The sequence below is a fragment of the Hippocampus guttulatus genome, chromosome 5, assembly GCF_054856545.1.
Source record: "Hippocampus guttulatus isolate MCC_2025c chromosome 5, RoL_Hgut_1.0, whole genome shotgun sequence".
Lineage (NCBI taxonomy): Eukaryota > Metazoa > Chordata > Actinopteri > Syngnathiformes > Syngnathidae > Hippocampus > Hippocampus guttulatus.
This window is the reverse complement of record NC_141265.1, coordinates 11,541,730-11,555,421: the sequence shown is the minus strand read 5'-3', so window position 1 is coordinate 11,555,421 and position 13,692 is coordinate 11,541,730. Positions and strand designations below refer to the sequence as shown.

General features: G+C 40.3%; 1 protein-coding gene across 1 annotated transcript; it reads right to left on the bottom strand.

Moving 5' to 3' along the window:
* Positions 1-9,595: 9,595 nt before the first annotated feature.
* Positions 9,596-11,901, bottom strand: LOC147205050 (glial cell line-derived neurotrophic factor-like). Its single transcript, XM_086112463.1, has 3 exons — positions 11,552-11,901; positions 10,792-10,801; positions 9,596-10,553 (listed from the first exon to the last, which is right to left on the bottom strand). Exons 1-3 carry the CDS (start codon positions 11,742-11,744, stop codon positions 10,019-10,021), a joined length of 738 nt encoding a protein of 245 aa, XP_085968589.1. The 5' UTR covers positions 11,745-11,901; the 3' UTR covers positions 9,596-10,018.
* Between the last annotated feature and the right edge of the window lie 1,791 nt (positions 11,902-13,692).

Below are 13,692 nucleotides of genomic sequence, written 5' to 3'. Positions count from 1 at the left end.
TTCATGTCACTGCTAGCATGTAATTCATTCTGCAGATGCAACAAAAACCAGAGTGGTTTAGCAGTCCTTTTGCAATGGTATTTCCATTTGTGTTTCAGCCACTGAGTCTCTACATCGTCGTTGCAACTGCTAATCAGATTCACTGCATTCAAACCCAAAACACACACACACAGTGGTGGACTCGTTAAAAACACAAGCACAAGAAAGAATGACTATTCCCAACTTCTTTGGTTCACATTCAGCAAGTATGTGTGGCTATGAACCGCAGCGCAGCGGCCAGCAGGAGTCTCGCTTGTTGTTTTGTGAAACAACATCGGTTTGGTAGTTCATAAGGACTTGGGAAGACGAATACCAATTTTCAAATCATTTTGAATACCCATCATTCTTAGGTTAAAGTATTTTGGATCTTAAAAATAATAAGAGTGTATAAAAATACGAAAGCGGTTCGGATAATGGATGGATGGGAAAATCCTTGAGCCATAAACGTCATGTGATGATATGATCCTTATGCGGAACTGACGTTTCTGCTACGACCGAAGATTCTTAAAAGCCAAAACGCAGCGCGAAAATATTTTACCCTTATAACGTTGTGACATGCAGTCAAACAGGTATTTACGTTGTTTCATTCCGATGCTAAATGTTTCGCATTTATGCCACGCTCCATTAGAAAAAATGATGTTTAAAAGCTATGTTGTGGTTATGACGTCAACAGTTACAATTGTGTCGCATCAGGAAGTACAGGTGTACCGAGCGTGGCAAGCTTTCAATTAGTTTTGGTTTATATTTGTGTGTGCCTTATTTAAATGGCTTTTTATTTATTTGGGGCCAAGTGTTGCCTTGATTATGTCACAACGGCTGCCTGTGTTGTGCTGCTTGCAGTTTTTGGAGAGCAGACAAATGATTATGTATTGTTATGTGTTTATGAAGTCCTTTGTGTTTTCTCAGTGTGGGAGATCCAGACAGATGTTTAAAAAAACTGCCGTGTGTGTGCCTCAGTTTCAATATGTTGAAGATTAGATGTAGCCTCAGCATGTGGCATCTTTTTTTATAAGATGATGCAACTTTCTTTACTGTCTCTCCTGAGTAAAAAACATTGCACAGCTGCATGCATAGAACACAATAAAACCATAGTGAAAGACAGTCAATGTCCAAATAGTCTGAAAATAACGCAATAAAGCAAATACTTTGGCTGCTGAAGCAATTCATCAGGGTCTCATATTGACAGGCGCGTCCTTACAATGCCCACACATATTTCCTGTAAAAGTTCATGCCTGTACGGTTTACGAATGGTTCATGAAAGTCTCATTTTGAAGTTGGAATATATTCATTTTATATTGATATGAATAAACTACTTTCTTGTTGCCTTTGTGAAGTTGGTAAAGGTTGAGGCGTGGCATGAAGGTCAATGATGTGCTAATCTATGTGAGAGTGTTCACTTTCCTGCATATGGTATCACTTATGTGAATGGATGCAAGGCCAAGCAAATATGTCCTTTGGGGTTAAAACAGTAATTTAATTTGGAACATGTTTTAAAATATGAATTATTGACATTACTGTCAACAATGTAGCACAACAAAGCAAGCAAATTGTGTGTGTTCCGAAACAATTTGCTGAGTTGTTTTGACTGAAAGTCAAACCTCGGTTCTCGAATGTCTCTGTTCTCGGCTAAATCGGTTTTCGACCAGAAAATTTGACATTTTTACGGTTCGGATTACGACTGAAAACCGACTTTCGACCAAATTGAGCAAACTTGAATACGCCACTTGACTCCTCTCGCTTTCCTGACACAAGGAAGTGACTCTTCCTCGTGTAGTGGTCATTGTAAGCAGACATGTTTGTTGTGATTTACGCAAATCTGACTCTTTTATGTTATTTCTGCATACTAATCATGGGCTAATAAAATAGTTTCGGATTTCGAACCAATCGCTTTTCGAACAGCCTTCTGGAACGGATTATGGTCGAAAATTGACATATGATATATGACATATCTTTAAGTAGGAGGACAATACAAGCAGCAACTAGTTTTGTAAACTTCCTACTTTGTTGAAAATGCGGGAACGCCAATTTTCATATAAGCAACACTTAAAATGTTTTGTTGGATTGCCCAACTTAAAATTTTTGTCAAAGTTTATAGCCTTGAAATTTTGAGTTCACCCAACATTTTTTTACAGTGTACTACAAGAACAACAATTCCACTCGTGCACGCACGCGTGTGTGTGTGTGTGTGTGTGTGTGTGTGTGTGTGTGTGTGTGTGTGTGTGTGTGTGTGTGTGTGTGTGTGTGACCTCAGCACATAAGACCAACAATCCTGCCATATATCATGTTTCCATCCGCGCCGTCGCCGACTAGCTGGGGGGGGGTCACAAGGGTCCTGCGAGAAGTCATCTGAAGGTGGTTGTGGATGAGGAAAGGTCACGGCGAGGTTGCGAGTATGTGATGTTTGAACTGGTTGCTCCGTGTTTTCGCCGTGTGAGCCATTCAATGTCTTAGTGGTGGGATCCATTTCAGCCTGGCTTCACCCTGCAGGAGGTCAAACAGATGTCTGACAGGGAACTGGCAGCTCAGAAATACCCGAGGACATATTTTTACAATCTAACACAATTTTCTCTTTTATTTGTTTGACAATTTCAGTAGCTGTCCGTTTTTTTCATTGATTTGGAGAGTTCATAGGCCGCATCATTAGGTACACCTGCACACATTAAATTCGAATGCTCAGTTTTGATTGACGCTGTCAGGGGTATTTATTGGTATATTATTGTGTTTGTAATTATTTCTGGAACCTGATCAACTGTCCCCTGTCGTAACGGCTGTCCCTGAAAGGATTAATGAATTATTTTCAGACAAACGTAACCCTAAATTCATCAATAAATGTGACCCAACTCACCTGTATTTATACTGTATAGCACTTTCACAACAGCTGCGGCTGTTAAAAAAAAGAGCGATTTTGTTGCCCCTCAACAATAAATATGCTCCGATTTCTGTAGTCTCTCATGTTTATCTCTGTTTTTTTATTAATTCAACACATTTGCAAACATTTGCTTTTACTTTGGAAAACAACGCTGAACATTTTTGCCCTATTTTCTGACTTGTTCCAGACCAGCTCGTGCTTTTTCTGCACTGTCAATTCGAAACAATGTCTTATTTTTGAACAAAAGGATGGATTTTTAAAAAATACAATTGATCAATTATTAAAATACGCGTTAATTGCAGCCTCATGTAAATGACACCGCAACACCACCAGCAGCATGATAAGCTTTTTCACCTTCATGATTAACATCACCTGCTGTGTCAGACTGATGACTATATAAATGTATAACAAAGTTAACATTCATAGTACAGTATAAAGTAAAAGGGGGTCGTGTATGTGCACGTGTGTATCTTGTGTAATTTTTGATATACTGCATTAATCTAGATAGTTTATGATGGTTTCATAAACTATCTAGATTAATGCAGTTTCTTCCCATTCTACTATTCTTCCCAATAGTTTCTTCCCATTGCATTAAAACCGTCTGTTGGCCGCCCACTTTAGACCATTTTTCTCCTTTTGATTTCCCACTGTTCGTTTTTTTCCCCACAGATGAAGATGAGAAAACGTTTGGGCGACGTCGTCCGAGGACTTGTTGCCTCGAGCGTTTGCAGACAATCCACTAGATTTATGAACACGCGGAACAGCGGTATGTGCTCTTTTGGCATGTTCTCTTTTGGCTCATCGTCACGTACTCTCCTCTATGAATGTCCTTTGTATGGATTTGTATAAGTGTTTGTGTGTTTTGCAGAATATGTTCACAAATTTGCTTTTTATGCGTGCCAACAAAACGTTTCATGCGTGTTGGTAGACATATGTCAAACATTTGCCTTTATCTTAACTTTTATTGCAAACCAATGTGGCATTTTAAATGGGACAATTATCTTTCAGTCGTAACACTGTTATTTGTTCTTGATATGCCACGCAGAAAAAAATAAGGCACAGAGGAATTTATGAGCAACGATTGAGAAATCCATTCATCCTTCTCATTCATTTTCGAATCCACTTAAGTCTTAAATCATGAATTTACTGTGGTTAATCACATTTGTCAGTTTATTTTCACCGACCCCGTCCAAGGCTGATTACCTCCAGACCTATTCAATCCAGATATCAAAGAGATTAAAGAGGAAAAAATGAGATCGGCCAAAAACGATCTCAAAATGCTGGAACAAAATGCCACTGTCATGGTTACATTCTGTTAAGTCTCCAGCAGGGGGCAGAGGTGGACCTGTCCTTCCAGCTGCACACCTGTCACCCATCATCATATCAACGGACGACCTCAGGACGCTCAGTCCGACCATTAGGGGCCAGATAAATGCCTTGCTCAAGCCATTATTCAAATGCTGTGTTCGAGCCGTTCAACGTTATTGCGACATAGTTCTCTTGCCTCGTTTTGTATTTTTCCATGCAAGTAGTATTCCTAGTTGTATTTTATTTATTTTTTGTAAAGATATTCTTGGTGTGTATTTGTTGTGGATTGGTCATCTTGTCCTTTTGTGACAAGCTATTTCCTTTGATCTTCTCCTTGCCTTTTGCAAGTGCTTTTTGCTGTTTTTATCCTGGTTAATTGTTCCAACATCATTATTTGTACTTTGTTGGCCTCACCCCTCTTTTTTCATGAAATTTCTCGAGTTGGCAACTATCAGTCTACGTTTATAGAGTCCGATTCTGTCCGTAACCTTCCGGACATTCTGACAGCCAAGATACAAAGAAATTCAGCAACAGATGAGAAATAAAGAAAGTGACAGCTATTAGTCTGGAATGCTTTATATAGTAATTCCGAAAGCTTTTGGACATCAGTGAACCACAGTCAGAGCCATTGTCTACTAAGAGAAGAAGCATGGAACAGTGACAAACCTTCCCAGGAGTGGCCATCTTCCAGAAATGATTCCAGACCCAGCAACGACTCATCCAGGAGGTCACAAAGAAACTCAAGACAATGTCTAAAAAACTGCAGACCTCCCTCGCTTCATTTAAGGTCAGTGTTCATGACTCGATAACAAGGAAGAGACTGGGCAAAAATGGTGTAAACTGTTGGTGAGCATAAAAAACATAAAGGCTCATTTTACGTAAATGTACTGCACCATTTCAGAAAAAGAACATCTTACCAAGAGTCAAACATGGTAGTGTGATAGTCTGTAGCTGCAATACTTCTACAGGACCTGGACGACTTGCTGTGCTTAACGGAAGCATAAAGTCTGCTCTTCATTAGAATATCCTGAGGAATAAAGTTCAGCCAGTAGTTTCTAACCTCAACATGAAGCACAGGTGGTGTTCTGCAACAGGATAATGATTTAAATCAACTTCTGAATGCCTTAAAAAAAGATTTTGGTGTGTCCTAGTCTAAGACCGGACTTAAATTTGATTGAAATGCTGTGCAGGCATGACCTTCAAAAGGATACTCATTCTGTAAATCTCGAGTGCCGTTGAATCAAAACAATTCTGCAAGGAAGAGTGCCCCGGAGACCCTCTCATTGTACCAAAACAATTTCATGATTATGGATTCTCAATCAGAAGGTAGATAAAATATGACCGTGTCTTACTAACATTTGGATTGTGCGTGATGAGCACCTCTGAAGATGATATCCAAATTTTCCCTGCAGAGAGGGATTTGGAGGTCTGCTTTGCCTCTTGGGGTGCGCACACAGGGAGCAGTGCAGTCTTTACAGAGAAGATTAGAGCAGTTCCACTCTGTGCCTCAGCTGCCACATGTGGAAACCATGAGAGGAATGCACGCCGGCGGTCGCGATGATGCGCTGACAGCGTCTGCTGCGTGCATCGCCACATTTCTAACGCTTCGAATCCGCCAAAGTACCAACTCGGGTTTTCCCACACAGCCGCCCTGCTGACACACATGAACAAGTCACCCTTGGAGCCACGGTACACTTTGTTGCGTTTAAAGGGGCCAAAAATGCTACGAGTTGGAGTTCAGCTCAGAATATTCTGGGGAAAAATAGGGAATTCTTTTCCGTGAGCTGTATTCTGTACGAGTGTTGGCATAACCATAGAACGGGTCCAGCTGATCACAATACAAACAATGCTATTAAGTATGATTCAAAATACTTTGCTGTCATAACTACTTTTTTTTAACCCCCGAGACCAATTTCTTGAAAGGAAATAACATTAGTATTTCATATTGTGCCCTTTCCTGAAATCTTTTTTTTTTCTCTTGAAGAAATAGGATTTTAATCTAAATAGCTGTTTTTCTCAGAAAATTTAACATTCTTAGAGCGGCTGCTATTTTATATTTGTATTTGCCTCAGAAAAATTGCCTCCGACTTTTTGTCCTGAACAATCCTAAAAAAAAAATACTCTTCTTTAAAATGTGGCGTTTTGTTTATTTGTATTTTCATAAAACATTTCCACTGTTTTTGTTAAAAAGAAATGATTTTTTAAATTCATCATTCTTGTTGGATTACCACTTTTTTCTGAGGAAAAAAATTAGATTATCAGTTTGATTTTTTTTTTTTTTTACCCTCCTGGGAAAAATATAACTCTTTAGTGTCACACTTTTTCCTTAAAATGAACATGTAAGAGAAAAATATTGTAAAATGTGTACTTTTTCCCTTGAAATATGGTTTTCCAGATTTAAAAAAAAAAGAATTCCGTCCGAAGAAAAAAAAGCAACTTAATTCCAATAAGATTCTGACTTCATTCATAGTGCTGGTGGAACAGTTTGGAATTTTACACGTTAAAATATAATTTTCTCGATAAATTGGAACATTTAACTTGAGTTTCACAACATACAGACTTCTTGGGGGGGGGGGGGGACATATTTTGAAAACAATGTTTCCTCAAATAAAGTTACATACAGCACATATGGGGAGAGAAAATATGACTTAATTCTTGCAAGATTCCAACAAGTGGGAAAATTACAACCAATATATTCTTGTAAAACACTCAAATTACAGCAATACCTCTCATGGGCAGTATGTGGGTGTTTCCTGGTCTCTCTCCATTTTGTCCGTCAGGTGTCTTCACAGGCAGAGTCGTTTTTAGTCGTGTATAGTTTTATTTGTTTTACTATTTTGGTTAACTTCCCTTTACACTTGTATGTGTTATAAATAAATAAAAGCAAATGATGCCGCACAGGAGTCAGACCGACACCTAGGGCAACCTATCCTTTGGTTTCATCTCAATATTTAATGATGCGGTCAAATGCCTCACAGGTTGCATTTCGCTGCCGCGACTGTAACTCACACACGACAACCCCTGTGAACATGACATAGGAAGTGCCTCTTTTCGTCCTCAACCCACAGCTTGGTTGCAAGATCATGATGTGCTCATTATCATTTTCTTTATCGCTGGCTTTTTGGGCACTCAAGTACACTCTGCAAAATGTAAAAAAAAAAAACAAAAACTTATTTGAATGCAAACTTGTGCTTATGTTTGGCACATATAACGTAAAAAATAAAATAAAATCTGTATTCAGCACCTGTTGGCCTGGCGATCCACTAACGAAAACGTGATCGTTCATTACAAGCTCATTTGACGCTCTGAACAAAAGCGCAAGAGAGTCATGGTGCTAATGACATGATCCTCTCTCGGGTTGCCTCCTCCTTTTACACGCTGAGTTGTAAACCAGCTGATTCTGATAGTACAGTCTTCACACAAGGTGATAAATTAAGAGTTGGCTGATATGGTCTGAAAATAAATCAGATTTTAATAATATATTTTTTGTTTCCCCCCCATTTAATTTCTAGAAAGAGCAAATGACAATGTCAGCTTCATATTATACAAAACAAGTTATCTCCTGCAGCGCTTGCTGATGATCTGATCTTTTGAATCAGCTATGTTGTAGAAAAGAGCGGACCGGAGTTTGACACCTATGCCCGACTGCGAACGCCTATTTTGCCAGAACGTGTTTTCCCAAACATAAAATTGCTCTTTTGTCATAACGGATAAGCACGATTAACTTCTGTGAACATAAACATGTTCTGCAATTTAATATCATATAGTGAACCATCAAAGGTCATCGCTCACCTGGTCCATATGTAATTAGTGTATCCCTTTTTTCCCCCAAAGAACAATAATATGCCATTCTTTAACAATTGTTGCTCTTTTTCCTTTGAAATATCCAAATTAAAGATTTTTTCTTTCTTTTTTTTTTTTTAAATCATGGGATTTTTTGGTCCTAAAAAGTATGACTTGCCGGTGTTCCAGGGATGCTTTGTTGCATTATTTGTTTCATTTCGACTCTCTCGTCAGCAGCTACGAAGAAGTTTGCTCAGTCGCAAACAAAACTTTTTTTGTCACGCTCTGACCTCAATAAGTTGAGCAGATTTCAAAAACCAGTCGCAGGAAAACTGAGCTCAAGTGACTACACTCATGCCGTACGGATCAAATAGAAACCACACTCATTAGCTTCACCAGTTATCACCCTCCTGCATCCTCTTGTCGTCTCTTTTACAAATGCATCTTTCGAGCCAGTTAGTCACCCACCGGATTCAGAACTCGGGTCTTTTTTTGCTCACAAAATAGAATTCACACTTTAATTCTGATCGTGTTCAGATTTTTCGTGCTTGTAAGAATACCCAAGAGTTCAACATGGGGCAAAAAATTTCATTCAATTCTGTAGAAATTGACATCCACATCAGACAATATCATAAACAATTGGCAGATGGATTGCCTGCCCCCCCCCCCCAAAACAATATACAGTATATATTTTTTCCCAAGCCAGCAACATCTTTATTATATTGATGTTATGGGCAGAAGAAGTCACAGCTTGGCTTGATAAAAAGGATTCCCAACAGGTGGGAGTGTTTATTGTCAAGTTGTTGTTTATGGAAAACAAGATGCGTTTGTTCCAGAGAACAAAGGCCAATTGAGGAGGGGATTTAATTTTCTTAGTCGCTGAGTTCTGAAGCTTTGAGTAAAGTATAGTGGATCACGATGCTTTTCTCCAGAAAGCATAGCAAGTCTGAGTTGTTTTGTGTTAGTTTGTTGAATTTTGGATCAGTTTGCCTGCCTTTTACTGCAAAGAACTCAAAACGTGAAGCAGACGTTTGCCACAAAGAAAGATGCGACAACACGAATGAACATGTTTTCATTTTATAAAAACCAAAATAAATATGAATAAGTTAATACATTCATTTTCATAAATACATACTATATGCTTGCTCTCCAGTAAAAAGTATCTCCAAAATTCATCTTTCTGCACCCCCCCGCCAAAAAAAAAAAACTTAGATTAAAATGCATGCGAAAGGCTTTGAGCAATAAATAGATTTTTTTTTGTTCCTGGTTTAAGAAAATAATCAAACATGACGTTACATGAGTTTCAAGTGATTATATTTTCTTAGTTTTTCTCGATTCTGGAGATGCATGAATTTATTCCCGCTCACCCCCCACCTCTCCCTCTGCCATCTCTAAAGAAAAAAAAATCCAATATTATAGAAATACATGGTTTTCATCAATAAAATTCTGTATTTTTTTAAAAACAGTAGGTTTTTCATGAGTTTATGCGTTTGAATCCATCCTCAGCCTCCCTGTGTGGAGTTTGCATGTCCTCCCCATGACTGAGTGGGTTTTCTCCGGGTACTCCGGTTTCCTCCCACATTCCAAAACATGCATTGTAGGTTACTCAAAATTGTCCCGAGGTGTGATTGTGAATTGTTGTGAGTTTGATTGTTGGTTTGTCTATTTCTGTGCCCTACGGTTGGGTGGCAACTTGTTCGGGGTGTACCCTGACTCCTGCCGAAAGCACCCAAAAAAAGTGTCCTATATTCCTTGGACTCAACCCCAACTTCAGCCCAGCCCTCCACAAAATGTGGACATGTGCATTGGTTCCATCCGTTCCATCTTAATTTTTCTGGATCATCAAATAACTACACATGAAAATTTGGGGATACTTTTTTTCCATTGGACCGTGCCATAGATGCTATACTGTCGACACAGAGAGAGTATAGAAACCTCTTTCGTGTCTGAGGCATACATGAAGGAGAAGGTGTGGCTTGTCAATCAAATACATGGTTGATGCTGTATGAAAAAAGTTGATCAGACGCAAGCACATTTTCTGGCCGAGTGCTTCCTGAGCGTGTGGTAGACCAGGTTATCATCCAGAAAGGACAGGTTGTCGTCAAATGCCACCGGGCGGCAACAGGCCTGCGGGGGCGCGTCCTTGGCCGGCAACCTCCCGTGGCGGGCCAGGTGGCGCAGGATCTTGTCGTAGTTCGTCTCCGACTTCCTGCAGGGTCCTGCGCAGTACCTGAAGATCATCTCCTCGCCCGAATGGTAGCCCAGGCCCAGGTCGGTCACATTGAGGTGGACCTGTTGGAGCGAGCAGCCCTTTGCTCGCCCGCCGCCTGCCTTCCGTGCCTTCGTACCCGGGATCCTTTTCCGGCTCGACCCGGTCCTCCTCTCCCGTCTGGACCTGATCCTCTGGTTCTGATTAGACTGGGGGATCCTCTGAGTCAGGGAGGACTCGCTGGGTGATCCTCGTATTCTGCTCACGGTCACCTTGACCAAATCCGCCACCTCGTCAAAGTCGGCTGGGATAGCCTCCTCCATAATGTCTAAAGGAAAAACGGATCATTGCCGTAATCACGTCATGAAGAGAACAAGAACATCCATCCATGAGTGCTTGTCCCTCAGCAATTATTTACCATCGTAAGATGTGTGTGAATGCTTGACTTCCAGCATTGCTACCGAAATACTTTGGATGTGCAACGCTGTGAACGCTTGACTCTCACCATTCACGTCATAAAAATTTGGGACACACAATAAAGTACCGGTAAGTGTGAATGCTTGTCTTTTAAAATTCCCATGATGATTTTGTGTCTCAACAATCATCCAGAAAGCTTTGGACACCACGACAATGTCATTAATTGCTTGTAAGTATTCACCAGATGTTTGTCTTGCTGCATTTCCACTACAAAACTTTGGATTTGCACCAGTGCGATGCTTGCCTTTCAGCATTCCTACATTGTATTTTTAAACTTAGCAACCTTCCGATTACCTGTCTCTCAACAGTCCCTCTTTTTTAACCATAGTAGCATTCGTGTCAATGTAGTCCCAGTCTTGCAAGCAGCATTTTTTTTAATGTCAAAGTTTTTTTTCCCCAATAGTAACATTAGGGTGACTGTTTCATTACCATGTTGTACCGTCGTGACAGTTCGTATTTTTCAATGCTTGTCTCAGCATCCTGACTGAAAAACCTGCAGTTGTGTGAATGTGTCTCTCAGTATTCACATTTGAACATGACTAACATGAAAATGACTGCTTTTATCTCAACATTACCAACCACATTTTTTTGACCATGGTAATATGAATATTTGGCTCTCAGCATTCCCATTCCAAATATTTTAGACATGCAACAGTATGATATGAATGCTTGTCCCAGCATACTGGTTAAAATACTTTGGTCATGCAACAGTGTCTTTCCCAGTCTTCCCGCTTTTTTTAATGTTATAAATATGGGTCTGAAAAGACTTTCTCTCAGCATTGCCACATTTTTTTGACATCAGCAGGACTGCTGGACTCTCTCAGTATTTCCCTCAGTAAGTTATTGCCTCCCAAGCTCTTCCTTACAAGCGTCTGTCTGGTGGTCCACGTCCTCCTGGCTCTCGCTGATTCCCTGCGAGGTGAATGACGGGCGAAACCGGAGCGGCGGGCTCTCTAGGGGCCTCTCCTCTGCGACGAGCACCAACCCCGGGGTCCCCGGGCCGGCGTGCACGACTCCGAGCACAATCAAACAAGTGGTCAGGCTATGCCATAGCGTCATGGTCCGCTTGGGTCCGGCAGCGGGTCATGGCGCGCCAAGGAACTAGCTGCTCTCATTCGGCAGAGAGAGGCGCTTCCCAAAGGATTCCTCAAAAAAAAAAAGAAGGACAATAAAAAACAGTTTTGCAGAAGTCCGTCAGACATGCATTCCCACTGAGTTCAAGTCCACACTGAAGGAGAAGCACAGGAGGCGTGATGGGGTGTGTTGGTGACGTGTGGCGATCCATTCCCGGGTGGGTGGAGACTCCACAGGTCAGTCAAAAATGTGCTTCCAATCAGTGGGACATAGTATGTGCTGCTATTTGAAGCCACCCCCCCCCCCCCCATGACATTTGATACACCCTCATCAGAAATACACAGCTCCACATAAATATGATATATGATACAACAATGACTCAGTATTGTGTCATCTAAATCAAGCGAACATAACTTGTACGCCCGCATTTCATTTGCAGCAAAGGAGTGAGCTAACATGTTCGGACTTTTTTTTGTGATATTTTTATTTTTCTGAAGTAGTATTGCAAAAAAAAACCATACAAACACAAACAGCAATACTTGGGATGCTAATGCTTAAAATGCTCACTTACCATGGACCCACCCACGTCTTACTGCTGTGTGCTTTGTTTGTGTGTACTGTATAATGTGTAGTAGAGAGTCGTGTTATCAAGAACTGGATGTCCGTCCAAAATTGATGAGAAGATGAGAAAAAAACTTGTGGTCAGGGAGCCTCCAAAGAGGCTGACATCAGCATGAAAGGAGTTGAAGGAATTTCAGGCAGGTCATGGCTGTTTATTTAAAGGGATGACAATCTCCTGTCCTCTTACTGTTTGGGCTGCAGGCTAGAGTAGCAATAATATCCATATCTGCTGATCTCACTCTTGCATGATAGGTATCAAAATGGTCAGCATAAAACCCTTCTCGAAACACCCTGTAGGTAGAGTTTACGTTAATGGTAAAAGTGTGTTTGTGTAAGTGTATAATTATACTCTGTATGGGTGCATGTATTGGATGTGAAGTAGATTCTAAGATACAGTATTTACTACTCACTGCACAACACAGACTAATTCTCGTAAAAGCTCTAACACACCTTGAGGTGTCAGTAAACACACTACTATTCCATTTACTGTAAGATGTTAAGTAGAGCTTTTACTTTGAGTTTTATTTGACTGATCCATTTCTTTTTCGCTTGAAAAGATCACCTTTTTTAGTAAAGTCTAAAACAAAGGACTACAGTTAGCATTATTTTCTATTTGGGGAAAAAATGTTTCCTTCCCGGAGGACTGATTAAAAGCTGTTTGTTTAGCTTAAATCAAGTCTAACAGCATGCAGCTGTTGGCTGAGGTATAGACAGACATATTCTATAGAAGTGGCATATTAAATCCAGAATGTACAAGCGTTTTGGTTTTGTTGACCTCCCACCCCCTCATTAAAACCATTCAAGGAAGATGTATTGTTTCCCCAAGTCCCGCATAATGCAAAATCTTCGGCTCCAACGTAATGTGATTTATGGAAGCCAGCTGATGCGCGTCGTGATGAATAGTGTTTGTGTCCCCACGTTTTTTTTTTTTTTTTTGGGTGAAACGTCTCAATGGAGCCTCGTTTCCCCGTTGTGCAGCCAAAAGCTGTCAGGTGGACCTCTTAAGCAATAATCGCGTGGATCGTGCAGCAATGTCACATTCTCAATTAATTAGCGATGCAATAGTAGGTTATTGCTGAACTAGAGAAACAGGTATCAGAAACGGGTATTATCACATATAATCAAGTATCCCACACTAAAATTTGAAATACAAGTTATAAAATACAGTAGATTTTAGGATTTTAATTTTTAGATTTAATCTGAATTACTCATTGCAGGAGCACTTTTTGCCACCGGTGGGCGCTATTTACTGCCTTTATGTCTCCCTCATTTGAAAGTTAAGAATTGCACTGGCTAGAAAAAATACTTGTAT